The sequence below is a fragment of the Rosa rugosa genome, chromosome 4 (genome assembly GCF_958449725.1).
Source record: "Rosa rugosa chromosome 4, drRosRugo1.1, whole genome shotgun sequence".
NCBI classification, from domain to species: Eukaryota; Viridiplantae; Streptophyta; class Magnoliopsida; order Rosales; family Rosaceae; genus Rosa; species Rosa rugosa.
Genome location: NC_084823.1, coordinates 13,561,017 through 13,587,569, shown reverse-complemented (window position 1 = coordinate 13,587,569; position 26,553 = coordinate 13,561,017). Strand labels below are relative to the sequence as shown.

Below are 26,553 nucleotides of genomic sequence, written 5' to 3'. Positions count from 1 at the left end.
GAAGCTTCCTCTCTCTTGAGTGGTTGCTGGACAGCTCCATTAAGACGCAAATGCAAACAACAAGGATTTTTTAGGGTTGAAGGCGAGACTAAGAAGGGTGGCTTAGGTTTTGGTAAGGATTCTCATATTTGAGAGATGGTCGAGTTTTAGGTTTATATCAACCTCTCAAATCGGCCGAGTTTTCTTACTGGAGCTTCGAGTTTTTGGTTGCTAAGAGATTGATTGGATGGGGTTTTAGACAGAGCTAATGTTTGGGAAATACACGAAGTGTTTCGCGTGTATTCTGTAGTTATTCCAAAAAAGACTTAAGGAAAAGTCATCTCATTCAGACAACACAATTTCTTAACAATGTTGTCTGAATATCACCCTCATTGACTTCTCAGCTAGGGTTTGAGAATTTTGAGAGGGAAATGACTTGAGGTAGTTGGAGGGAATTCCAAAATTTCTGCTAGGGTTAGATATGAAATATTTCCATCTTTTCAGACGACACATAAATGTCGTCTGAATCTGACAATATCTTCAAAATGAAACAAGCATGGTTTCTCATTGTATTCAGACAACACATTTAATTTATGTGTCGTCTGAGTTTAGTCTAAAACACTCAGACGACAGAAAATGACAATTCTGTCGTCTGAACTCTGTTGTCTGATAGCTTTTTTGGCATAGTGTGTGATTCTTCTCTAATGCCTCCAATTCTTCCTCCATTGTCTTGGCCCACTTTAGGTTTCTCATAGCCTCCTGCACTTTATTCGGTACAGATACAGAGGATATTTGGTTCACAAATGATGCATAAGGTTTGGATAACCTATGGTGTGACACAAAGTTAGCTATTGGATATTTGGCTTTAGCAGTTATGGAAGGTTTATACATTTTTGCTGGTTGACCGCGATGGTTCTATTAGGTAACACATATGTAGAAGAGACAAACTCTACTAGATTACCAGATGAAGATATTGGACATACCTGAGTTGGAGCTTATTGACCAGAGATTTCAGCATTAGCAGGTGGAGTATCAAGTAAGGGGAAAGCCTGTAGAGAATCTTCTTCAGCTTCAGAAGTTGACTGGTCGATGTATTCTCATCTTGGGATTGACATGTCAACTCCCCCTTCTTTTGCCAGGTCGACTGCTTGTCTGGTCGACTGTAAGATTTCTTTGACTGACAGGTCAACTCCCCCTGTCGACTCTGGAATTTCAGCAGTGCAACTCTGGAATTTCAGCAGTGCTTTCTTCTTCTTCTGCATCTTGATTCTTCTACAATGCTCCACCAACATACATCTCTTGAAAAAATTTATTCTCTCCTTGAAGAGAGATGTTGGTGGGGGAGAAATAGCACATGTCTTCATAAAAGGACACGTCCATGGTGAAGTAGAACTTCCATGTAGGTGGGTGATAACACTTATATCTCATCTGATGAGCCCGAGCATCCAACTTTAACCGCTGGTTTTCTGGTATGTGGACAAAGGCAACACATCCAAAGAATCGGGTAGGTAAGTTATGGAATGAAGGAATAGCGACATAGGTTGACATGACTTCGAAGAGAATACTCCCCTGAAGGACACTGGAAGGAAGACAATTAATGAGATGAGATGCAGTTTGGACTGCTTCACCCCATAGATACTTGAGCGTATGAGCACCAAATAATAATGCTCAGGCTATGTCTAAGAGATGACGGTTTTTACGCTCTAACATACCATTTTGTTCTGGTGTGTGGGGACAAGTAGTTTGATGAATTATGCTCTGTTCTTAGAAGTGCTCCTGAAAAACACTATTGACAAACTCCCCCCATTATCAGAACGAAAAACTTTTATAAGGCCATTAAATTGTGTTTGAATCATTTTTTTGAAATTCTTGAAATGCAGGAAACACAACATCCTCAGACCTAGGCAGTGCAACCCAAGACAATCGAGTACAATCATCAACAAATAGAACAAAATAACGCGTTCCGGAAACAGTGGGTTCTTGGAAGGTCCCCACACATCAGAGTGAATAATTTCAAAAGGAATGGAATTTTTATTAGAAAGACTCAATGGGTAGCTGACTCGATGGCTTTTTGCCAAAACACAAGTTTCACAATGTAAGGAAGACTTATTAATGCCAACAAATAAAGAGGCATAGTTTTACGCATTACACTAAAAGAAGGATACCCTAAGCGTCTATGCCATAACCACACTACGCTCAATTCTCTAGAATTCAAAGTCAAAGTGACTGATGCAATCTTCCTTGGCTTCTCCCCGGCATATGCTTGGTCCAAATGAAACATTTTTCCCCTCAGATACCCCCTGCCGATTACCTCCTTGGTCAGAAGATCCTGAAAAAGAACATACATAGGAAAGAATGTTACAGAGTACAGGGATTGAGTATTTAACTGGGGAACTTAGATTAGATGATGATACAAGTCAGGCACATATAACATGTAAAACTAAGGTGGATGTGACTCTTATGGACCCAACGCTTAAGACAGGGAAATATTCACCATTGGCATTTATAACATGTGACACACCAGGAGTGGATAAACTAATGAAGTATTTCCTATAATAGGTCATATGATCAAATGCACCAGAATCAATAATCCAAGTATCTGAACCTACAAAGTTTGAAACTTTTAAAGCCATACCAATCTTACTAGTACCTCTACCAACCATTGATACTGAAGGATTGTCAACTCTGTCCGTGGTATGATCTTGCCCAGCAATACCTAGGTACTCAGAATTCTGAACTAGATGGACAGCTGCCTTTCCTTTCCCTTGAGGTCCTGTTGGCTTAGGCTTGTTGAAATATCCAGCTAGATACCCAACCAACTTATAGCAAGTCTCCTTGGTATGTCCAGTTAGTTTGCAATGCTGACATACCAACCCAGAATTGGCTCTTGATGAAGGAGACCAAGTCATGGGACGAAGTCCTGAATGTGCTACTACGAATCTAGGAGGTGGACCTTGAGCCCGTGAGGGCTTAGCTTAGACTGTCAGGCTAGAGATTTCAGAAAAGACTCCTTTTATACTATCCTACTAAGACTCATCCTAACGGATGTAGGTAAAAGCCTCAATAAGGGAAGGAGGCTCTTGCCGACGTAGCAACTCTCCCTTGGCACTGTCATGTCTAGCATCTAATCCACTCAGAAACTGGTGCACGCACTCTAACTCCTTCTCCTTGACGTACCAGGTGATATCCTCAACATTCTTCAATATGTTTGGCCGCCACTGATCAATCTCAGCCCAAACGTTCTTTAGCTGGGTGTAGAACATTGAAACTGCTTGCCCAATCTAGAATGGTTTTCAATTCAACAAAGGAAGGGGAGATTTGGATATGATGTTCGACATTTTTTTTTTTCATGGGTTGTGGAGTCTTTGGTTTGGATCTGAAGCAAAGGAGATGTGCTTGGGATTTTTTTTATCAAAGATGTGCTTGGGATTAAAGGTATTGAATTTTGTTTTCTGGTTTTGTCTGGAAGCAAATTAAGAAAATGAGTTTGATGAATTGGGTAATGAATGAATGAATGAATTGGATTTTAATGAATGAAAAGTAAAAATAAGTACAGGGAAAAAGGGTGATGTGATGTGATCTGAAAACAAATAACAGTTCCTTGTAATTTCTATGATCTAATGCTTATTCCAAAGACAGAAAAATGTGGTTTGAATGCTCCAAAGTAGAAGATATGAAATCTTATCTGTTATCTGAATGGACATATAATAACATTTTAGTGTTGTTTTATTCACATTCCAATAACAGTTAACTGTCATTAGTATTCAGTTTAGATTACATTTATCTATCGTCGTTAGTAGCCTACAATAACATTTACATGTTGTTTGAGTGCACATGTAACAACATATTTTTTCTTGTTTCTGTTGTTCTTAGATATGTCCAACAACATATTTGGATTTCACTTTGTTGTTGTTTTTTATTTTAGATGACAATTTTCTGTTGTTTGAATGCACAAGTAACAATATATTTTTTCTTGTTTCTGTTGTTCTTAGATATGTCCAACAACATATTTGGATTTTATTTTGTTGTTGCTTTTTATTTCAGATGACAATTTTTTGTTGTTTGAATGCACAAGTAACAACATATTTTTCCTTGTTTCTGTTGTTCTTAGATATGTTGAACAACATATTTGGATTTCATTTTGTTGTTGCTTTCTAATTCAGATGACATATTTGTATTCTCATTGTGCCACAACTATGTAAATCTGGAAACTACCCAATGCATTCATCAAATATGGAATCCATTCATAAAAATACCAATATTTGATTAATCAATTACTGCAGCTATACATACATCCAAAAAATGAACTCAGCAAAAGAAAGTTGAATTAGGGCTAAAAAGAAAACTTTGTTCTAACTGCAGTTAGTACATTCAAATGAATCCCCAAACATCTTCACATGCTTTGCCAAAAAACAAAATTCACGGTGAAAAAGTCTTTGAATAAGGGGGCTAGTGTGGGACTACTTCTGTGGTTGAGGGGCAATCATCTGCAAAATAGAAAGAACCATTTAGTTATATCAGCATACCTGAAGAAGAACAACCAAAGTCGACAACCACTTCAATAATCAAAATCAAAACTTTTAATAATGATACACATATCAGAAAATGCGCATATACTTAGGATTGTGTATAAATCAAAGCTTACAAGCCGATCTATCAACTTAATATATAGAGACCCACTTGCCTATCTCCATAACCTCTCTTCTTCTTATAGCTAGCTTTTATAGAGAAAAAGAAATATAAATAGCAGTTAAGAAGTTTTATAGTTGAGAAACTATCACATAGTTACAAACAAAATGTCTAACACCTGAAGGAGCATTTGACTTCGCGGCATCTACAACAAAAGACAGAAAATAAAAAAAATATGTAAAAAACTTGCTCACCTTAGTAAAGGGAACATTACCGCCCAATATATTTCCAAGCATCACCATATGAGCAACCCAGAAAAAGAGAATGTCGTGCCCAGTTTCAACAACTGAATTTAGATAAAAAGTTCTTAATCTTCTGGATCATCCGGCCAGCCCAATACCGACAATGGGAAAAGACCAGACGAAAACCACTTGTCAAGCACATCTGAGTCCTGTTCTAATCGAAACTTCTTTCCCTCATATTTTTGATCAGCCAATGCTTGAGCCTCTTCCTCACTTCCTGCAACCACCCATCGCTCAAATTTTTTTCCAAATTCTTCGTTGTTATCACCCTAAAAAACAACATACCGTGCCAGAACACGGTGACTCCACCAAAGTTGCCTCGAGACACACCAATCACTAATGTTACGAAGCCATCTGTGATTACAGAGAGCAAAACAAGTAAACATGTTCACATTTCCATTTTTTGAGTAAATATCCCCTAAAACAAAAAAGGCACTCAAATAAAGAATAACAACTGAAGTTAGAACAAGAACAAACTTAATGCAATATAAAAATTGGACACACAAGGTGCACGAAAAAAACCCTAAATACCTCTGCAATTCCTCCTTTCTCATGGTAAAACTTGATGCACTAATGCACTAGTCACAAGAAAAGCCGAAGATAGAAGCTAATTGACAGTTGCTGAATAGGTGGTTTAACAAGGAAAACAGATAAAGATTGTAGAGACCTCTAGATACTAGGATTACAACTAAAGTCACTGTAAACTGGTTCAAATCCTTTACGTTCTTGGCAATGCATATAAACTAGAAATTTCATACAGCACAATAAGGAAAAAATGAGCACCTCTTCCATTCAGCAGTATACTGTCTTGGGATAATCTCCAGCTTCCTATTTTCATCATCAGCGACAGCATTGAGAGCTTCATTTCCCATATCGCTGCATTTAATGTACCGCTGGGGCTTTATCATAGGCTCCACAACATCTTTACTTCTAGAGCAAATTCTAAGACACATCTCATTGGTCTTAGTTTCTTTGAAGAGGCCCTAAATGCAAAGAAAACAATGTTGATGAAACAGAGACGGTGTTATTGCATATGCAACTGATGACGTTTATAAGTGAAACAATGACAAGTAGATGATCTTAAACTTCTGTTACGTGTCTGGCTCTGGAATGAAGGGCATGCAGGGTCTCAAGTTAATAAGAATATGAAAGAGGTGTCGGAGGAGTGTATCAGTAGTGATAGTTTCAGAGGTGCTTCTTAGATAGCTCTGGCAGTTAGTTCAATGTACATCACCGCCAATATCAAATGTATTAATCTCTTGGGCAAGTGTTTATCAGCCACATAAATACCATGATTTAGTATGCATATGTAGTATTGTAGAATAGATACCTTCTTCTTTAATGCATCAGTCACAGCCTCTCGGGCTCTGAAGCGTGGCATCCCTTCAAATGCTCCCCCATACTGGTTTATTTTTCCATCATCAGTAAAGATGTTGATAAACTCAAGATTATGGCGCTTCCCAACCATAAAGTCATTAGGATCATGGGCCGGGGTAATCTGCAGGATCCAAAGAAGATACAAAATCATTACATAATTGAGACACAAACCTGGAAAGAAATTTTAACAGAAAAATAGATCATTATGTATAAATTTACCTTGACAGCACCAGTCCCAAACTCTGGATCAACAAGAATTTCATCACTTATTATAGGAATCCTTCTTCCATTAAATGGATGGATTGCATGTTTACCGTGAAGATGCTTATATCTTTCATCATCAGGATGCACTGCGATAGCAGTATCACCGAGCATCGTCTCTATTCGGGTAGTTGCAACAACTATCTCACCTAAATCTTCTTCCACAGGATATGCAAATAAAGTCATAACACCAAATTCAACAGGGTTCTCATATCCAGGAACTTCTAGTAGTGTTCTTTCTTTTATTTCAATTGGAGGATCCACCTGCATATGCCAAGAAATTAAATAATGCTGAGGATTTGTAGATCTGTATTAGGTACAATATGCCACTAAAAGTAGAAGCTATGTCCAGTTATCTTTTGAGAGGAATCAGTGTCGAATGCACTAGTGCTATATGCGGGAAATGCAGCCATGATTGGAGTACCTGGCATCAAGTACTCAAATGGGTTAATTGAAGGCTTAGGAATTTCAAGTGCTCCTTCCTGCATTTTCACCACTACACTCGTCAAAGGCCTCAACTCGGAGCTATACTGAACACACCATATAGCTACTTTTACCATTCTCTCTGCTGCCTCTTTATCTTTTTCATCTATACCACATACTACCATTAGTTCTTCTAGTTCACCAGCTTCAAACTTCTTCCATCCCCACATCGGAAACCAGTCTTGACTCTCCGGCAGATTCAGGTCTAGGTTCCTTCTTCTACCTATGATCTCAAATAATAGCATTCCAAAGCTGTACACATCACACTTGTGGGTTATAGGACACCGCAGGCAAACTTCTGGTGCAGCATAACCAAGAGTTCCCCTCCACCCTGTCATTGTTATATGAGAAGAGGAGACAAATTGCATTATTTTTAGATACATTACCACATTTCAGCAAGATGATTCACACTTGAAATATTCAGACTGCTGCTAAACTTCGGATAAAACTAATATATATATATATATATATATATATATATATATATATATATATATATATATATATATATATATATAAAGAATAAAAAGAATAGTTGCTTAATGCCAGAGAATTTCACAGAATCATGATGCAACTGCTAACATACCACTTTGTTTGGTTGTGGGCAACTATGTGTATGGCCTGGTTACTCCACTCAAGATCCCACCACCCTTTAACATTCCCATCATAATGGAATAGTATAATCGTACAGTTTTCTGGAAGAAACTGAAATTGATAAATTTAGGTCAAGCATGTCTCTTGATAGCATTTTAAACACTGTGTAGAAAAATCTATTACCTTTTGCACAATATCATCAACACTATGTTTCTGCTTAATACCAGCTGCAATAGCCAGTAAATTGTGATTGCTATAATCAACCTGAATCATTATAACCACCCCAAAATCAGAGAAGTGTCATCATCAGCACAATAATTACAATAAAGAAATTTATGTTTATCCATTAAATCCTACCAATCTAGCAATCATCTACCGGTGTTCAATTAAAGAGAGTAAGCAGACATGCAAGAAAAACATAAAACAAGATAATTAGAGTATTACCGTTAACTTTGAACTAGTCAGCCATAAAGGCCTCAGCTCTAAATCTGACCTAGCTTGTATTATGCCACGAGGCAAACCGTCCAACTTTCTGGAGCTCAAAAGAATTTCTTGAAGGCAAGCATCAGAAGCACCTTAGAATATAATGAAGATAGACATACATCCAACATCTGATCGGCATGCAAGAATTGTAATTGGTCTAGTTATTGCTGTGATTTGATACATAAGTCAATGATGAATAACTAATGAAGCCTTACTTTAAGGTGTTACAAAACACAGATGAAACGAAGCAAGAAAAATTGATTTGCATACAAGGATCTGAGCATTTACCTGATTAATGGGATGCATTCTTTCTTCCATCCAATTCAGCAATGCTATAACAAGCAACAACACAAATTTGAATCCCTGAATTCATAAACCACAGCACCAAATCCATAAATTCAAAAACAACAAATTTCACTACCAAGACAAAACCCGAACACCTTAATCTATTTCAATATCCCCCAACCCAAATCAAAGAAAGACACCTAACAACTAAATGGAATTTTAGGAAACCCCAAATCAATTTCCAGAAAAAAAAACCCTAAAATAGAAGATTGAACCCAACCAAAAATCCATGCTCGAATACAATCTCCTTGATAAAGATTGTAGACTTAAAAATTCTATTGCCAATTTCACAAAGAAACTCATATAAAACAACAAAATTGCAACAGCCATACCTAAAAGTTAACAATGCTTTCCGCTACGATACTCAAACATTTTCTGCAAAAGCAACATAAGAACAAACATAAATTACAAACCAAGCCAAAGTAGACAGGAAGACCCACCTTACCAAATGAAAGTGAGCAGAAATACCATAATACAGAAAGCAGTGACCATAATACCATAACACTTTCTAAATCTTACGTTTATCTGTCTGCAACATCCATTGCACACAAAGGTTTTCAATAGGCTTTGAACTTTCTCAAAGTTATCGCACCCATTCAAGCCATAAAACGTAGAAGCCAAAATCTAAAAAACATAAGAACCTACATATCGAGATTACCTTTTAATTCAAATATTGCAGCCGCTATAAACTGATGAGTACCACAATAGAGCCAAAGACAAGGATATCAAACATCCCTGGTCTTACTACTGGATTCCTCACCAGTCAGAAGAACCATTCACAACAAATTCACAAGGTTACTTGGAATGAAGTAACTTTTCCTATTGAATGGAAATTATATGGTCCGAAGCTACCAGCAGAAAGTGCAAAAGCAAAAATTTATGAAAGTAGAAAGACAGGAGAAATCAGTCTAAATTTTGACAATCACAGAAAATGTGGTGCCCCGAGAGGGGGGTCCCACAGCGCCGCAACTCCGAGCCAATGAGAAATCGACATGTCACGAATGGCATATCGATAGCTCATCAACCCGAAACCGCAAGGCCTTTTGAGTTTAGGTTGTTGGTTTACAAAACACTTTCTTGGACAAATCACTCTAGCAACCGAACAACATATTTTTAAAGGCGGAATTTAAAGTGGGCTAAAGGATTTTGGCCTACAATAGGAGCCCAATTTGGAAAATAACGAATCACGAAGTAAAAACAAGTATGAGAGACGCGCCCCAGGGTTACGGGTCTCTCGAAATTTTGTAGATGAGCGAATAGAAAACAAATAAATTAGTAAGAAAATAAATAACTAAGTTACTTCAAAATCCAATAAGGGACCAAAACCTTCCTTTTGATAAAACTACAGAGAAATGCGCCAAGCCGGGCCATGTGCCTCCCCTGTACGCTTCCCGACCACATGCTCGAAACCTGCACACTATAGTAGGGGTGAGCTTTCATCCTCGCATGCCCAATAGGGGCCGACCCAACCATGCTAGGTTTGAAAAATAATATACTTGAAAATATTTACTACATAATATTGTGCACGTTTATTGAAAAATGCTTTAAGAAAAGTGGCAACCACAAACATTTGTTTTCTTTCATAAAACATATGCAGTATGCTTCACACACTTGGAGCTCCGAGATACTTACCTGCCGGCTAAAATAAAACAAATCGGTAACCGACCTGGTTCGTCCTGAATTTGAGAACCAGCCAACTACTCTGTAGTACTTCCGACTACAAGAAGCGAAAGTGTCCATTTCCTGGCCCTGAGTCTCCTATGACTGGTTCACTGTCTATACTCACTCTTTCTCGACAAACATAGGAGCACGGCCCCCTCCAGAGGTTCACGGTTATCGACACCGTGGGATCCCTAGGAATCTACGCGTCTAGGTCCCATTCACTTTCAGGTCACAAGTACAAACACACAAGGGTACAATATCTCAACATGCAAGTCTAGCCTCGGTTTTCGCAATTAGCAATTATCAGTTCTGAAAACACATATATCACGAGGCATCGACTAATGAACAACCAAAAACGTTCTTACAGGCAACATACTATCTTAGTATAGCATTCCACATATACTAAAAAGCCTCTAACAAGGAAGGGACAGCTCACCCTACCTGGATATGGAGTGCTCGTCCACATTCGGGTTCGTTCCCGACTTTCGATCATTTGTCTAAATCCATGTGCACACGCTCGAGTCCTTTAACAAAAATCATACCTATAAGTAATTGATTCATAACTCACTTTAAAATTCACCAAATAACCCATGATCGATAATTATTAGAAACCATTCCCGAACAATTCACTTAGAATGGTAAACTCATTCGGGATATGGTGATCATACTTCTTTCGATAATATAGTTCGAGTTAAATAGTTGATGTCATTGTCTAGTATTCCTTTCTTAAGCAACAAACACCCTTACCATTCCCAAATAGTCCAAATGAAATGGCATTTGAAACATTTGAGATATGGTGATTAAACTTAACACAAATGTCCCTTAAATATAGTTCGGTTCAACTCAATTGTTTTTCCTTTGTTTTAGCATTCATTTACCATTCCCGTATGATTTGGTTTACTACGTTCATTCCGGGATATGGTAAACTAAGAAAGCACCTCTAATTGTAACAGTTTCATAACTTTAATCCAATATCCTAATTTAGCTCAATCAAATAAAAATCCACCATTTTCATAATCAATTTCTCAAACAATTGTGGTTACTTAATCCCTTTGACCTCGTTCAACACATCGAGTTTTAATTCTCAATTACCACCAAAATAAACTCTTCGGCAAAAGACATTTCCAAAATTGATATCAGATACACCTTCTTAATTGACAAAACCAACTACGTCACATTCAACCAGTTTCAATCTCAACTACCAAACTGTTTAAGCATTTGACTAAAAATGTCATCTTAAATTAACTTCATTCAATCCATTTTCCAACCCATTCAACAACATGCTCTAATCACCCAACTCAACCACAACAATTGCAAGATCACCAAACCAGGCCCTTACCATTTCTTCTTTTCCGGGTTAGAAGCTAATTCAACATATCTTCATTTCACCACTGTTAACCATCCACATTCCTAGCAAGCAAAACACAAGTTAACAGACAACCCTCATTCAGTTTCATATTCAATAGAGTCTATGATCCTCACCTTGATCGATTTAAATCGAAACTGTCCCAGTAGCTCCTCTCTTCCCCAAAGCTTCAAAAACGCAGATCCCACAACACCTCACACAATCCCAATTAAATGACAGAGTTAGGGATTTTGTTTCACGTCAAAGCAGAAGCTCCAATCAAAGGGGAAACGTGAAGATTACCTAATAGAGGCTCTCTTAAGCTCCAACAGCCGTGAGCGGCGGAGCTAGAAATTTCTCACGCGCCTGCAGTGGCGTGTGCGGCGCACGAGGTGGCTCTGGTAGGAGTCGAAGGTCGGGACGATTGGGTTTTGGTGAACAAGAACACGCTGACTCCATTCACAGTGGTGGTTTGGCTTGATTCGTGCCGGAGATGGGAGAACGAAGGCATGCAGAGCCTCGGGCTCCGACGTTGTGTGTTCGGCCTCGTTCGACGTCGGCTGGCAACGGGGCCTTGAGAGCTTGATGTTCGGTGCTCTCTGAGCTCACTGGTGGCGACGGTGTACTGAAGAGGTGGCCGAAAATCAAAGAAGGATGAAGAACAGTGATTGCACAGGTTTGGAAATCGGGTGTGGAGGTTGAGGCTGATGCATGGTTGTAATTTCTCTTGGGTTTTGGTCGGATTTGGATTGTGGTTAGACTGGTGGTAGCAGTGACGAGAGGTGGTGGCCGGAAAGTGTGCTTCCGGCGATGGCAGAGAGAAGGAGAGCGGAAGAGAGAGGTCGGGGTCGATGCATGGCTTCGATCTCTCTTTGGTTTGGGTCGGATTCAGGTGGTGCGTCGATTGGTGGTGGTGGTGTGGTGAGATGGTGGCCGGAGATGGAGTCTCCGGTGATGGCAGAGGGATGAAGAAGAGAGAGGGAGCGAGAGGTCGGGGAGAGATAGAGAGAGAGGACGCGGCTGCAAAGGAGAAATGAGAGAGTTTAGGTTTTTAGGGTTTCCAATTTCCTATTTATACTCATGAATGTGGAATGACGAATTTGCCCTTCCGACAAGTTTCACAATTCTTGTAGCTAATTACTTCCGGGATTTAGGTTCGTAACTTTTCTTTTGTTCGTTTTTCATCGGAAACTTCCTAAGTCACTTCTCGACTTCATCTTAGGCCCAAAACTCGATCTCGTAAAAACCCAAAATCCAAAACTTTGTCACAACTCAATGTATCATCTTCGAAACTTCAACAAACGGTTGCCTCACTAAACTTCTGTAACCTTCTAGGCCCAAATGAAAGAATCTCGGTCCAAACTTAAATCATAAGGCCCAATAGGTGGTCTCAACACCCAAAACAATTTTCGAAATCGATTTCTTCACTTAAATCACCTTGCGAAAATCTTATTGGTGAAAAATTACCCTTAAAAATTAAACAAAATTTTCGGGGGCTCACAGAAAAAGTGATGTCTGTCCTGAGAACATCAGGATAAACAAAAATCTTCTCATAAGAAGCTACAGCACTAGAGAAGCTAGTGTTAGTGGTATAAAAAACTCTGAAGAACCATCAGAGTCCATCACTGAAGAAGAATTAGAAGCTGATCTAAACAGACCAGTTAATATGCTTAGAGCACAAAAGCTCTATGATCTCTATGAAGAAGCAGAATTCTGCGAAGATCCTGAAAGATTAGAAAAACTAATCGAAGAAATGAAAATTTTCAATCCAGGAAAGGAAAGAAAACTCCTTCCCTATTAGGATATTGAAATGGAAGAAGGAGAAAGCTCCAAAACTTTCATCATTAGAGAAAAGGGAAAGCTGAAACTTCCCATACAGAAAGCCCCTACGGGTAGAAATGGAGAAAGAAATTCTCAAAGATTTGTCCCAGAGGATAAGATACCCAGAGTACCAATTTCCAATTATGGTATCTGGCTAGATCTAGACAAAGCTCTAGACAAGAGAAAAACTCTTGGCCAATGGGTAGACAGCCTGATGATGGCCTCTGCTCTTACCCTTGGAAAATTTGAAGCTCCTGATCTTCAGATGTACTTTGAAACTACTCTCACTGGAGTAGCCAAGAAGTATTACTTCTCTTTTAAGAAGACAACCAGAGGAAAAGAATGGCTGGAAGAAATCAAGACTTCGAAATCTCCGTATGATTTTGCAGTACCCCTGTACGATCAGTTCTGTGGAGATCTCTCAAATCTGAGTGAAAAGGCTAAAGAAACGGCCAAATCAAATATCTATGCGCTAAAGATTTGCGACATGAGATATTTTGAAGAATACTTGAATGAATTTCAAGAATATTACTGTACGATTGGTGAACTAGAGAATACTAATCTAGTCAACCTGTTGCACAGGAAACTCCCTGAACCATGGAGAACAGTTGTGAGAGAAAGCATAGCTGAAAAACCAATTGAAAGATTTTCAGTTGGAGGAATTGCCGACAGAATCCGGCAATTACTGAAAGAACAATGCAAAACCAATCTTAGAGCAAAAATGGCTAAGAAACAACTCAAAGGAGTTGAAAATTTCTGTTATGGAATACTGGTTATGCCAACCAACTGGGGATGTCATGACTCCAAGTTCCACAGAAAGAAGAAAGAAAAATATTACTCTAAAAATTTCAAAAAGAGTAATAAGAAAAAAGATTGGAAATTCAAGAAAAGTTCCAATTACAAGAAACAACAGGATGAAGATCCCAAAAAGAAATTCTTCAAGAAAAAGAAGAATACTCATCAGCATAAACAACCAAGCAAGAAAGCTTGCAGATGTTGGTTATGTAAAGCTGAAGGGCACTATGCCAATGAATGCCCGGAAAATGGTAAAAGATCTACTAAAGCTCTCTTTGAAGAATATGAGCATATAGTAGAAACAGCAAACATGAAAGGCTACGAAATAGCCTATTCTGATGATGAAGAAGACGACATGTCAGTTTACTCTGCCTGGTCTGAAGAAGAAGAATCATCTGAATCTGAATAAGATTTTGAAGTAGAGTACTTCGAATCAAGACAGATGAATGTTCTGAAAATCAAAAACTGGGAAGAAAGTAAGACAGAATCATTAATGTCTTCTTATCAGGTGAACCCTGGTACATTCGTTTGTGACTACTACTTATGTCACGAAAAGGATGGTCTCCCTATGTTTTGTGAAGAGTCAAAAAAGACTTATCACAAAGAATGCTTCATAGCTGAAGCAAGAAGAAAAACCAAGAATGGCCTTGTCAGCCAATTGGTAGAACAAGAATATGAAGAATATTTCTCTAAACAAAAAGAGAAAAAGGTAGAAGCCTTGTTCCAAGAAATCATGGAACCATCTTCCTCAAAAATAAAGGAAGAAATCATCAATGAAGAAAAAATCGATGAAACTATTGAACTGGTTGAACCACCAGAAATTGTTCCAGAAGAATGTAAACCATTCATTCCAAAGGAACAAGCTCAGGAAAATGAGCTTCAACAATCGAAGGTCGTCTCTACTAGTAGATACAGCAACTACATAGAGATTGGACTAAAATTCCCTTATCACAAAAAATATCATCTACATGCCTTTGTAGATAATGGATCGGGATTTACTGTTGCAAAAAGATTTGCAATTCCAGAAGAACTCTGGAAAGAAGATAAGAAAAGAACAGCTACTGGTGTTACATTTGACGGAAGTCACCTCACCATGAATAAAGTAGCAAAAAATGTTCACATCACCATTGGTGGAGGAACAATTATCATCCACAATGTCTGGCAATCTGAAGGCCAAGGCTCAGATTTCTTGTTGGGAAATGATTTTATTCTCCAACAAAGATTTATTCAGGATGAAGAAGCGATAGGCTTCAGAAAAGGAGAACGGGTGTTCTGGGCAGATAGGCTTACTCAAGCCAAAAGTGTAGTAGGACCAAACTTTACTACCCAATATCAGAGATCGCAACAGAATAGTGGTGATCTTACCCCCTACAAACCCAAATTTGAACCCATACTCCAAATCAAACAACAAGAAGAATTACTTGTTGAAGAATCTTCTGAAGAAGAAGAAGAAGAAGAAGAAACTAATGAAGAAAAAGAAGCTAGTTTCATTCATGAGCATAACCTCAAGCACTTTTAGAATAAGCTTGAGTCTCAGAAAATTTCCACTCTTGAAAAAATCAAGAAACTACTCGAACAGAATATCGATGTAGATCCTCAGAAGTTTTGGGAAAAAGACCCAGTGGTCTGTGAATTGAGATTGCATGACATGAATGCTATCTGTCATGTCAAAGCCATTCCTCAATACAAAGAGGAAGATAAAAAAGAATTGAGAAAAGATATTGAAGATCTCCTGAACAAGAGATTAATTCAGCCTTCCACTAGCCCTCATCATTCTCCAGCATTCTACGTGAGAAATCATGCAGAAAATCTAAGAGGAAAAGCTAGAATGGTGATTGACTACAGAGATGTCAACAAGCAGACTGTCAAAGACGGTTATCAAATTGCTCAAGTAAGAGTATTGATCAACCAGCTCAAAGGAGCTAAAGTCTTTTCAAAATTCGATGCAAAGTCGGGTTTTTGGCAAGTCAAGATGCATCCTAAGAGTGTACCTCTCACTGCATTTGGAACACCACAAGGTCATTATGAATGGTTAGTAATGCCTTTTGGTCTAAAGCAAGCTCCCTCAATCTTCCAGAGAAAGATGGACAACATCTTCAAACATGTCGCGGAGTTCTGCGTCGTCTACATAGATGACATCCTGGTCTTCTCCAAAAACAGAGAAGAACACATGAAACACCTCCACGAGGTTGTAAAGCTGATAGTTCATCATGGAATTATCCTAGGAGAGAATAAAATCTTCTTTATCCTCGATGAAGTTGATTTCCTAGGAATAAATATCAAGAATGGAGTGATAAAACTCCAACCTCATATCCTTGAAAAGATCTGGAAATTCCCAGATAGAATTCCTGATGCTAAGAGTCTAGAGAGATTCCTTGGTGTCATAAATTATGGGAGAGATTTCATCCCAAAAATCTCAGGGTTAACAGCAATGTTATCTCCTAAGACAAGTTCCAAAAGAAAATGGAACTTCACGGAAGATGATGAAAAAATTGTGAAGCAGATAAAAAATCTCTGCAAAAACCTCCCTCCTCTTCAACAACCAGAAGAGAATGATGAAATTATCCTCCAAATAGATGCGAGTGATAATTATTGGTCTGGTGTGGTTCTGGCGAAAGCGCCTGGAACTAACATTGAAAAGATCTGTAAATTTTGTAGTGGCAAGTTCAGCCCTGCAGAACTAAATTATCCCACAGGGGAAAAAGAAATTTTGGCTGTCAAGAAAACGATTTTAAACTCCCCAGCTTTTCTTGGAAAACCCTTTACTGTCTGCACCGATTGTGCTAGAGTAAAGAATTTCAAAAATTTTAAACTTGATAAAGCTGCTGATAGAGGAAGATTAGCCAACTGGCAATTGTTTCTTAACCAATATGATTATGTTGTTGAATTAATTGCAGGAAACAAAAACTATCTTCTAGACTCCTGAACCAGGGAACTTGCAATGTTTAGCCAAAAAGATGACGACGAATGTCACAATCCCAGAAGTAGAAGAACAACTGGGAAAGAACATGAAACTCAGGAGGATCCCAAAGAAAAAATCCTCAAAAGGTTCCTGCTAGGCCCCAAAGGACTAGCTTCAACTGATCAATCCCAGGGTAAATGATTGGCTAGCTCGTCTCAAACGGCAGACGGTAAAGGCTCCTCAAGACCGTTGACGGCTGTTGCTTTGCCAAAAATCAAACCTACTCCAACTGGAGTAATAAATGTTTTTAATTATGAACTTCAAACGTTTGATACTCTTGTGTTCAGAACTGGCAAGAGACTAGCTTACCACCAGAAACCAATTCTGGATAATCTCCTATTTGCTTTTCAAGGAAAGAAGCAGTGGTCTGATGTTCCCAGCGCTCTTTGCATTAGCTAAAGAACTCTTTGAAAATGCTAGACCACAGTTTGAAGAAACTCATACACAGCAGAGTGCTATTAAGAAAGAAAAAATCCACTTCCTTGAAGATCCAGAAAGTGCTAGGATCCCTATTATAACACTAAAAGAATCAGACTGGCATGAATTCCATTGTCTGATAGGAAGTCATAATTCTGAGGACCGTATCCCTCCAACTCTCTTCATTATTGCAGGACCATATGTTGGAAGATACCTAGTTAATGTTCAGAGTGAACATCCTCAAGAACACAAGCTTTGGCTTGTTGAAAATGGTTTTGTTCATAATATTTGGAGCAAAACAAATGATGATCTCAAGGGACTACCCCTATCATTGTCAACACAGTCAAAAATATCAGGAAAAATGACTGTCTGTTGCGACTGAAGTTCAGATCTACTCCACCAGAATGGATACAGAAGACCAATGGTGAAGTTGAGTACATTTCTCCATATCATTATGTGAGAATTATTCAAAGAATATATCTTCAGCCCGCCTGTGTTGGTTACAATGGCCAGCCAAATTCAAGCATCCCGTGGATGAAGGCCATGTCATTAGAATACATCAAAAAGATCATCTCTGAGGACACAAAGAACACGTTCCTGGCAGCAGGAGAAAAAACAATAATCACTGCCTACGACCATCCCGACGTAGTCAGTAGTGACCTTTTCCTATCTCTCACCATAAAAGAGATAGACTCGACACTGGCATGCTTACGGTGGGTTTAAAAGATTGAAACTGACAACCACTACAAAATGTATGTTGATACAGATGTCGAAGACAATGCAACAACTTTTCGAATGGCCCAGGCAGATAACAACTCGTTTGTCCTAAGCTACAATTCAGAAACAGACGAGAACATGTGAAGCAGCAGGTGTAGAAAACACCGAAAGTACTTTTGGACTCTTCCCAAAAGCTACTTTTGCTTTTCAAAAAGAAGAAGGTGAAAAACATTTCACCTAAAGGAATCTGCTTTTCCCCGTCCGACCTCCACCAGCAGGAGCACTCAGGAAAGCAGGAAATCACAGAGTTGTGCTGTACATTTTTCTGTTTTGAATTCTAGTTTGAGTTCCGCTCCCTATATAAGGAGCTTTAATTTCATTTGTAAGGCATTCGAAAAAACAGAGAGAAAAACATAATCAGTGTGCTTCCCTTCTTGTCTGGTGTGAAGTAGTGTGCTTTCATTTCAAGTAAGTATCTGTTCTCATTCTTATGGATAGCTAAACAGTCTTTAGCTGTTTACCTGAGAATGAGGCTCTGAATTACTAGCATGTATTTATATTTAAATAAATAAATTCAGATCGTTCACCCACTTCATCAAAATTTTACTTATCTGTTATATGCATGTTTACTTATCTGTTATATGCCAGTATCTTGTAGAAATCCAAAGTTCTAAGTTTTACTATTTACCAGAAAAAACCAATTTTAAAACTTAGGATCAAGACAAGCAGCAGTGATTCCGCCTGTTAAAGCAGCAGTGATTCCGCCTGTTAAAGTAACTGTTAGGCAGGGAGCCGTTAGGTGAAAAACTTGGGCATGTTGAAGACTAGTTTTGTTTTTTTTTCAAAAGTTTTAAAACGAAGTTTTTAAGGAGGAAAGTCAATTCCAAAAACCTAAAGGTTGACGTAGGATACAAAATGCATTATCCTGAAAAGGACTACCCCTATTAGTCTTTTCCTAAGAAAATAGTGTAATACTAAAGTGTTGGGCAATTGGGCACAATACAAGGGATTTCTGGGTATACGGGAAGAACCCCCTATTTTAATTATGTTTTCTGCTTCTCTCTCACTCTCACACTCCCTCACAATGTGAACCAACGCCCTAACCAGACAGGCGCTCCACCGTCAGGCTGCCTCCGGCTGGAGCACGGGTATCATTCTCTTCGCCTCGCCGTCGCCGACAGCTCTGTGGCCTTGGATCATCCATGCATCGAACGAGGAAGGAGAATCGACAATCCAAAGCTTGAAATTTTCCAGCTAAGTCTTCTGTAAATTCCGGCGACTACGGCTGCCGATTTAACTCCATGGGGTATGAATCTTTCTTCCCTCGTCACGCTCTACCTACTTGTATAAATGGTTTTCGATTTCGAATGGGTTCTGATGAATTTGAGTTTTGGGTGACGTCGTAATTCACTATGATTCCGGTTTCCGGCAACCGTCTAGGTGTCTTCAACTAGTTTTTCGTCGGTCACTGTGGTCCTAGAACTCAGAAGCGTGGCTGGTTGGGCTGAAATCGTTGGCCGGGCTGAGCTGATAGTTTCGGATTTCTTTAAGTTTGGAAACTGATGAGAAAAGAGAAAGAGTCCATTGTCTTGTTTTCACCATAAAGCTATTGTGAAGGAGTTTGAGTTCCAGTCTGCAAATCAGACATAATGAAGGTAAATTCGGAGTTCTGTTAAAGTTGATAATCTCTGAGATTGAGTAATTGTGGTGATTGTGGTTGATGCGTTGAAATTGAGTCTTCCAAATTGTGTGTTCAATTTATCAAGTTGATTTGATTTTGTTTGTGGTAGTTGAGTGTTGTAATTGAATTATGGGAGAAGTTTAGGTCAGTCGAACAAATCTGGTATTGATATTTGGAATGAAATTGGTTTCTTGTATTACATGACGGAATTGATATTAAAAGGATGGTTGTGTAGAAATGGTTTCTTGGTCAGTGCGGACAAGGGGGGAGAGAGAGAGGGCTTTAGGCTAGAGTCGAATTCGATCGGTGTTTGGGTTTGGTCTTTGCAGGGTCGGTCAATGCATACGAGGAGAGGATGAGGAGATTGGAGAGAGAGAGACAGAGAGACCGAGAGAGAGAGAGGAGAGGAGAAAAACAAGAAAAGAAAAGGAAGTGTGGGGTAAAATAATCATTTTGGACCCAATTGTGTGAGATTTGATTGTCTGAGGAGTTATTTGTTAAAATTAGGATGTTATGGACTGAACTGTCGACGCACCCAAAGTACAGAGTGTGACCAATAATTTCCCCAAATTTATTTGTAGGGTGAACAAAGCATTTAGTGGGGTGAAAATAGCCCCACCCTAAAATAAATACGAGAAAAGTTAATTTAATTGAACAACTAAATTTTAAAAAAAATCACTCACTGCAAAATGGCTCAGTTAGTTGGTCTAGTTAAAACCTCCACAGCCAAGGGCTCCACACATCCTCCTCATTTTTTCTTTTGACACCCTCCTTTCAGATTGTTTTCAGTATCTTAAAGGCAACATAGCCTAATGACTAATCTGCTGGAGGTCGGGATGGTCAACAATGCATTTCAGCCCCTTCGTAACCATGTTTATAACTCAAAAATTACACTAAAACTAATACATCATTCGAACGCAGGACGTGGAGGTTCCACATCTTGAACATTTTTGTGAGCGGATCCAGTGCATCCAATAAATCACTTGTCGTGGTTTTCTCCTCAATAGTGATTACTGTAAGAGTACATTTATAATCTCAGAGTTAATCGAATGTAATTGAAAAACTCACACTTGCTGTTAGGTTTGGTGCATATCCCTCATTGGTGGAGATATTTTACATGGCATAGCATCGTATTAATGGTTTGTGCATTCAAGATGACAACTTATTGCATGGGAAATTGATGCATAGTCAAGTACATGCATTTGGTATAAATGCATGGTCAAATTGATGCATTGGGAATAAATGCATGATTAAATTCATGTATTGACCTTTTAGTCTTCCTAGGTAGTTAATGCGGGAGATGGGTGGTTGATTCATGAATGAGCATTGATGAAGTGACTCTAGAGGCTTCTATTAATGGTATAAATATAAAAAGCTTGTGTGGAGGTAACCCTAAGGATCTTCAAGATGTAGAAGGTAGGGGTTGTTGTGTTCAAGGGTGTGTATAGCTTTTGGGGTAAAGTGATTTTCTAGGATCGGAGTGGGTATACAAGGGGTATTCGATTTATCGGATACATGGGTTTGGGTTGGGCATAAACTTGAGCGATGTAATCTTGTACTTGTGTAATTCTCTCATAGTGAAGATGAAAGCTCTCTGAGGACGTAGGTATATATTTTGGCCGAACCTTGTTAAATCTTGTTGTCTTCTTGACTTGGTTGTTTCTTCTTTCCATCTCTACTACTAGTACTTGTGTGGTAGGGGATTAATTTCCTAACACTTGCAAAGTACGAAATCAATGGGGAGAGAAAGGGAGAAACTTACATTCGGAAGATCGTTAGAAGTTGCGCTGAAACTTATTAGAGTGCAAATGATGGTGCTTTTAGTGCTACTGTGGATTTAGAAAGATGAGAGATTTACATAAAAGGACTTGATGCTCTATAATCTTCTTACTCTAAGTTTCAGAGGATTAGACCAAAAGAAACTCATCAAATCTCTGTTGGGTTTGTGTTTGAGTAGTGTTTGATGATTAGTCTAGAAGTTGAGAGTTTGTTGAATGCTATAAAAATAAAAATAAATCAAATAATGATGATGATGATAATGATTCTATTAATTGCTAAATATACAAAAGCAGACAGTTTGTGTTGGGCTCAATGAATGATGGGTTTCATCCCTAGTAAGCATTTAACTGGTATATATGTTCTTATTGTGACAACCAAGTTCAGGTTTCTTTGGATCAGCAATTCAGCATTACAATGCAAGCTGGTCTACTTTAAATATAAAAACTTTGTGTTAAACAGCAACATGCATCATTCGTGGAATTGTCTCAATTTAATTAAATATTTATAATCTTCTAATTCTCAGTTAACTGTTCATCGGCTTATAAACAGTACTGGCTCGAGCCGAGCTGACATTGTGAAATTACAGTTTTGCCCTCCATTCTTTGCTTAATTGCGGTTTGCTGTTTGGCCTCGGTATAAAAGGCGCTGAGGTGACAGAAGCGAGAGAATTGCAGAGAATAGGTGTTGTGTGTTGTGATCGTGTTTGTTTTCCTTTTATGGTTTGTTTCGGTGGACGCGACCTTTTTTCTTTCTCTTCGTTTTTGCCTCAGCTCTGCATTCTTGGGAGAGAGTTGCAGAGAGTAGGTTCTGCATGTTGTGATCGTGTTTGTTTTCTTTCCATTTAGGGTTTGTTTGTTCCTTGCATGTGACTCATTTGGGTTTTCGGTGATGCAAGAGTTCATGTTAGTAACGAGAGGGAAGACGAAGATTGGAATTAGATCGAGGAAAGCAGGAGAGTACTTTCTTTGGCGATTTTGTTTTGTTGGCGATTTCGGGTTTGTTGGAAACTCAGGTGCATATGATTTGCTTCAATCGATTAATGTTTACTTTCACTTTTCTACCTGTTGTAATTGGTGTTTGTTTTGTTTTTGTTGGGTCAAGGAGGTGTTGGGCTCATTGTCGCGATCTTCTGTCTCTCTCTCTTTCTCTTCGTTTTTGGCTGGGTTCTTCGCATGTAGAGGTATGTAGTTGTTGGGTTTTTTGTTCTCTTTTTTTCCACCATTTGTTCAATTCAATTGTATTACAAGGTTTCGATTTGCAGATTCTCAAAATCAGTTTTCATGCATTGACAACTACTCTACTGAAAAGTTGGATTGGTTTTTTTTTTTTTTTTTTGCTGATTGTTTGCATTTGCTAGGGATGTAAATGGACGGGAATGGGAGGTGGCAGTATTGCTTTTTCCTCTAATTTTTGGACTGTTGTTCTTTCTTTTCGTTGTAGCTCCTAATTGAAATTGGTGTCAAGAAAAACCCCTTCATGTATAGTAATCACTTGATTATTGTTCCACTTTATCCCTGCCAGATAGGAATTTTGAATATTTTGACTACAAATACAGTATAAAATAGACAGATAACAAAAGAATATGAAGTTGGGAGTCATGACCATTTTCAATATTTTGGAAGCCTCATTGGTTCCGTTTTCAATATAAAGGTTCCTCTAATTTTTTTACTGTTGTTCTTTGTTTTCGTTGGATTTCTCATTTATCACACCAAGATATGTACCTTTATGTATTAGTGAATTATTATATGAAGAACAAACATCAATCAAACTCTAATCCCACTGGTTAGATACAAATCTATGCCTCTTTAACACAATCAAACATAATTGAATATCTGTATGTGCTGTCTATAGATCATGGGAAGATGTACATGAACCTCAGTAGTCATTTATTTAGAATTTAGATAGATTCAGTGAATGCTGGTACTACATGGTTTTGCCCTTCACAATTAATCAATCAGATGATTTCAAACAGAATATTGTGATAATGATATGTTTAAGATCACACGTTTTATTAATGTGTCTCTCATTTCTATAAACATTGAAATTGTTGTTTAGTTTGTTCTGTATTAAATCATGGCATAGAAATATCGAATTATTTTGTATTCATGATTGGTATGGTTATTTTTTATGTGTTCTTGGGTGGTCTGTTTGAGTATGATCACATTTGATGTTTTTATTTTGGGTAATTTGAGAACTTTGGCTTTCAGGTTTTTGGATTAATTTTTTTTTTGGGTGTTTTTTTTTTGGCATTGTTTTATGTTTGATTCCAAATGCAACATTTTGCTGTTTCTTCCCTGCAGGGATATATATTTTCACACAACAGCTGGCCTTTAAAAGATTAGGTAATCAAGATACTCTTTTTCGTTTTTATGAACTAAAGTTTGGCTTCCTATATATGATGTAATAAACTCAAAGCTGTTTTTGGCATTTCAATTTTGCAATTTCTGTCAGGTACTTCCAGTAAAATAACACCATTGCAGCTGGAAGGCTTGCTGACCGAAGGGAGCACATCAAGACTTTGGTTGGTAAATGTTTCCCTTGATATATTTAATGAATGACATGATCAGGTTGAATTCTGTGCTGCATATTCACCTTCTTGCCTTTGCAATAGTTTACATTATTCTTTGGCTATACAAAATACTGTACTTGATGTACAGTAATAATCCCCCAGAATCTCCTGCACTGCTTTAATTTTTCAGGTAAAATGTTGCATTTGGAAAAGGAAAAAATGGACTGAAATATCATGTCACTTTTTGTGTAAATAGAAATGGAGGCAGCAACTTTTTTGACAACCTCCACAGCTAATCATCACTAGGCTAACAACCTCTCAGCAACTGATGTCACTTTTGATATAGTCACTAGGTTAGCCTATAAGTAGATCACTGTATTTTGGAGAAGCTGTTTTAACAGCATTTGTAATATATATTTGAACATTACCAGAACATCTATATTAATGGTAATGTTAGCTCCTGATATGGAGCATGAATTGATATATTTTTGAGAAGCTGTTTTAACAGCAGTTGTATTATATATATGAACTAAATTTTATATCTTTCAAAACTTGAACAGTCCGTTCCAAAACCCGTAGCAACGCTCGGGCATGTATGCTAGTAAGGTCTAGATTGTATCTCCAAATGCTTTGGTGCAATTAAGATTAATTTGAATTCTTATACATTTTATATATATATATATATATATATATATATATATATATATATTTGGCCAATAGATAAGAACTTATATTAAAGAAGAAAATTACGACATGAAAGACCCACTGGGCCTTCCAAACACAAACAAAAGCAAAAGAGGACAACATGCCCATTTTTTCCCAAACAAAGCTAAAGAAAGAAGACTCATGAGCCCAAACCAGGCGAGCCCATTTACTTTGCCACGAATAGACCAGCCCAGCAACAAGGAGGAAGCAACTACAGCAGCCACACTACCGGCAAGAAAAATCCAACGAACTTCGCAATCCGAATAGATTGAGAGAACTGGGAAGGCATCTGTAATGACCTGGATTTTCGTATTAAATTCTTGTATTTTGCGTGAAAGTAATACAAGTCCCATTTGGTATAAATTATAGTTGTGATGCCTTGTTGTTATGATTAATCGTGAAATGGTAATTGTTTCGGACAATTATTCGCTCAGAATACTCCGATTCAAGAGTTGACTTATTAGAGCATCTCCAATGGATTTTTCTTTTGGCTTGTGTCAAATTCAAATTTGACATGTGACATGGCAAATTTGAAGAGAGAACATTTTGACAATTTTTAGCTCCAATGGAGATGTCAAATTTGAATATTACTTTAATATATAAAATCTGGAAACTGGAAACAGAAACTGCTTGAAAACAGAAACAGAAACAGAAACTGAAAACTGCTTGAAAACTAGCAGTTAAATAGCAGCAAACAGAATCAGCTTGATTTTGATAGCACTCAAATGCAACATCACATGAAACCAACATCATGATACAAACTGAAATGGATTGAAAACAGAAACACAAACTAGAGAACTGAATACAGAGCTTGCTGAGCAAAATGTAAATACAGAGCTTGCTGAGCAAAAACGTGCAAACTGAGCAAAATGTAAATACAGAGCTTGCACAACAGAGCACTGAAAAGAATCTATCTGCACCTTTTGTACCTCATCAATTTAAGGCATCAGTCTGCACATTAACTCATCATTATTTCCAGTCACATGTTAGGTAATAGAAACAATTAAAGATCATGTAGTTGACAGTCTAATCTGCCAACCAAGCTCACCAAAGCTGAATATCTCATAAAATTTGGAGAGCAAAGCATGTGAATGTTGATGAGTATATATACATCAAAGCAATGGCATTTGATGGCCTAGCTTTTACAGTTGAGGACTCCAGAAATCATTTGAATATCATCCTAATGACTAGGATTTTCTGCAAGTTATAGTTCTCCCAACCCCATTCCTTATTTCACAAGAAAAAGACTTTCAAACCGCACCAAACCAGAAATTAATAAGCACTTTACAACATTGACCAAGGACACAAACTAGAGAACTGAATACAAGACACTTCATAATAGCCGGAATTAATGCCAGCTAGAAATCTACAAGTATTAATACAAATATACACCTTCTGAGAAAAAGGCCAGCAATGCCGTGACAAAACAATCAAAATTGATTCTAGAATCAAATTCTGGACTCCAACAAAAAGACAAACTATGATGAAGAGCACAGATGTGCAATGAAAAATAATTCCATTACAGTAAACAGTATCTATAAAAAAAAAACCCAGCTCAAATTTATCAGCATAATAATGCTACACCTATAAAATACTAATCGAAAACATGAACAGAAAAACACTTGAAAGCTTTCATCTTTCTCCCTTTCCCTCACTTTCCCAGCAACCCAATAAAGAGCAGACTACAAAACTACAAGACCCAGATCC

At 38.0% G+C, this 26,553-nt stretch overlaps 2 protein-coding genes and 1 long non-coding RNA gene across 7 annotated transcripts; 1 reads left to right on the top strand and 2 right to left on the bottom strand.

Annotated features, from left to right (window-relative positions):
• Positions 1-4,265: 4,265 nt before the first annotated feature.
• On the bottom strand, positions 4,266-8,221 carry LOC133706465 (valine--tRNA ligase, mitochondrial 1-like). 5 transcript variants are annotated; one of them, XM_062132005.1, is made up of 10 exons: positions 8,070-8,221; positions 7,809-7,889; positions 7,618-7,736; positions 6,973-7,362; positions 6,507-6,812; positions 6,241-6,408; positions 5,694-5,893; positions 5,196-5,264; positions 4,863-5,127; positions 4,266-4,466 (listed from the first exon to the last, which is right to left on the bottom strand). In XM_062132005.1, the coding sequence occupies exons 5-9, from the start codon at positions 6,732-6,734 to the stop codon at positions 5,121-5,123; spliced, it is 672 nt and encodes a 223-aa protein (XP_061987989.1). In that variant the 5' UTR covers positions 6,735-6,812; positions 6,973-7,362; positions 7,618-7,736; positions 7,809-7,889; positions 8,070-8,221; the 3' UTR covers positions 4,266-4,466; positions 4,863-5,120. The 5 variants fall into 5 exon arrangements, with proteins under 5 accessions (XP_061987989.1, XP_061987986.1, XP_061987990.1 ...); XM_062132002.1 differs by having other exon boundaries at positions 4,863-5,264; XM_062132006.1 differs by lacking the exon at positions 5,196-5,264.
• On the bottom strand, positions 6,878-7,369 carry LOC133744379 (G-type lectin S-receptor-like serine/threonine-protein kinase SD2-2). Its single transcript, XM_062172499.1, has one exon. It carries the CDS (start codon positions 7,367-7,369, stop codon positions 6,878-6,880), a length of 492 nt encoding a protein of 163 aa, XP_062028483.1.
• A 14,093-nt stretch (positions 8,222-22,314) lies between the features above and the next one.
• Positions 22,315-24,665, top strand: LOC133707479 (uncharacterized). Its single transcript, XR_009845130.1, has 4 exons — positions 22,315-22,644; positions 22,734-22,812; positions 23,933-23,974; positions 24,084-24,665. It is a non-coding gene; the product is annotated as an uncharacterized LOC133707479 (long non-coding RNA).
• The last annotated feature ends 1,888 nt before the right edge of the window (positions 24,666-26,553 follow it).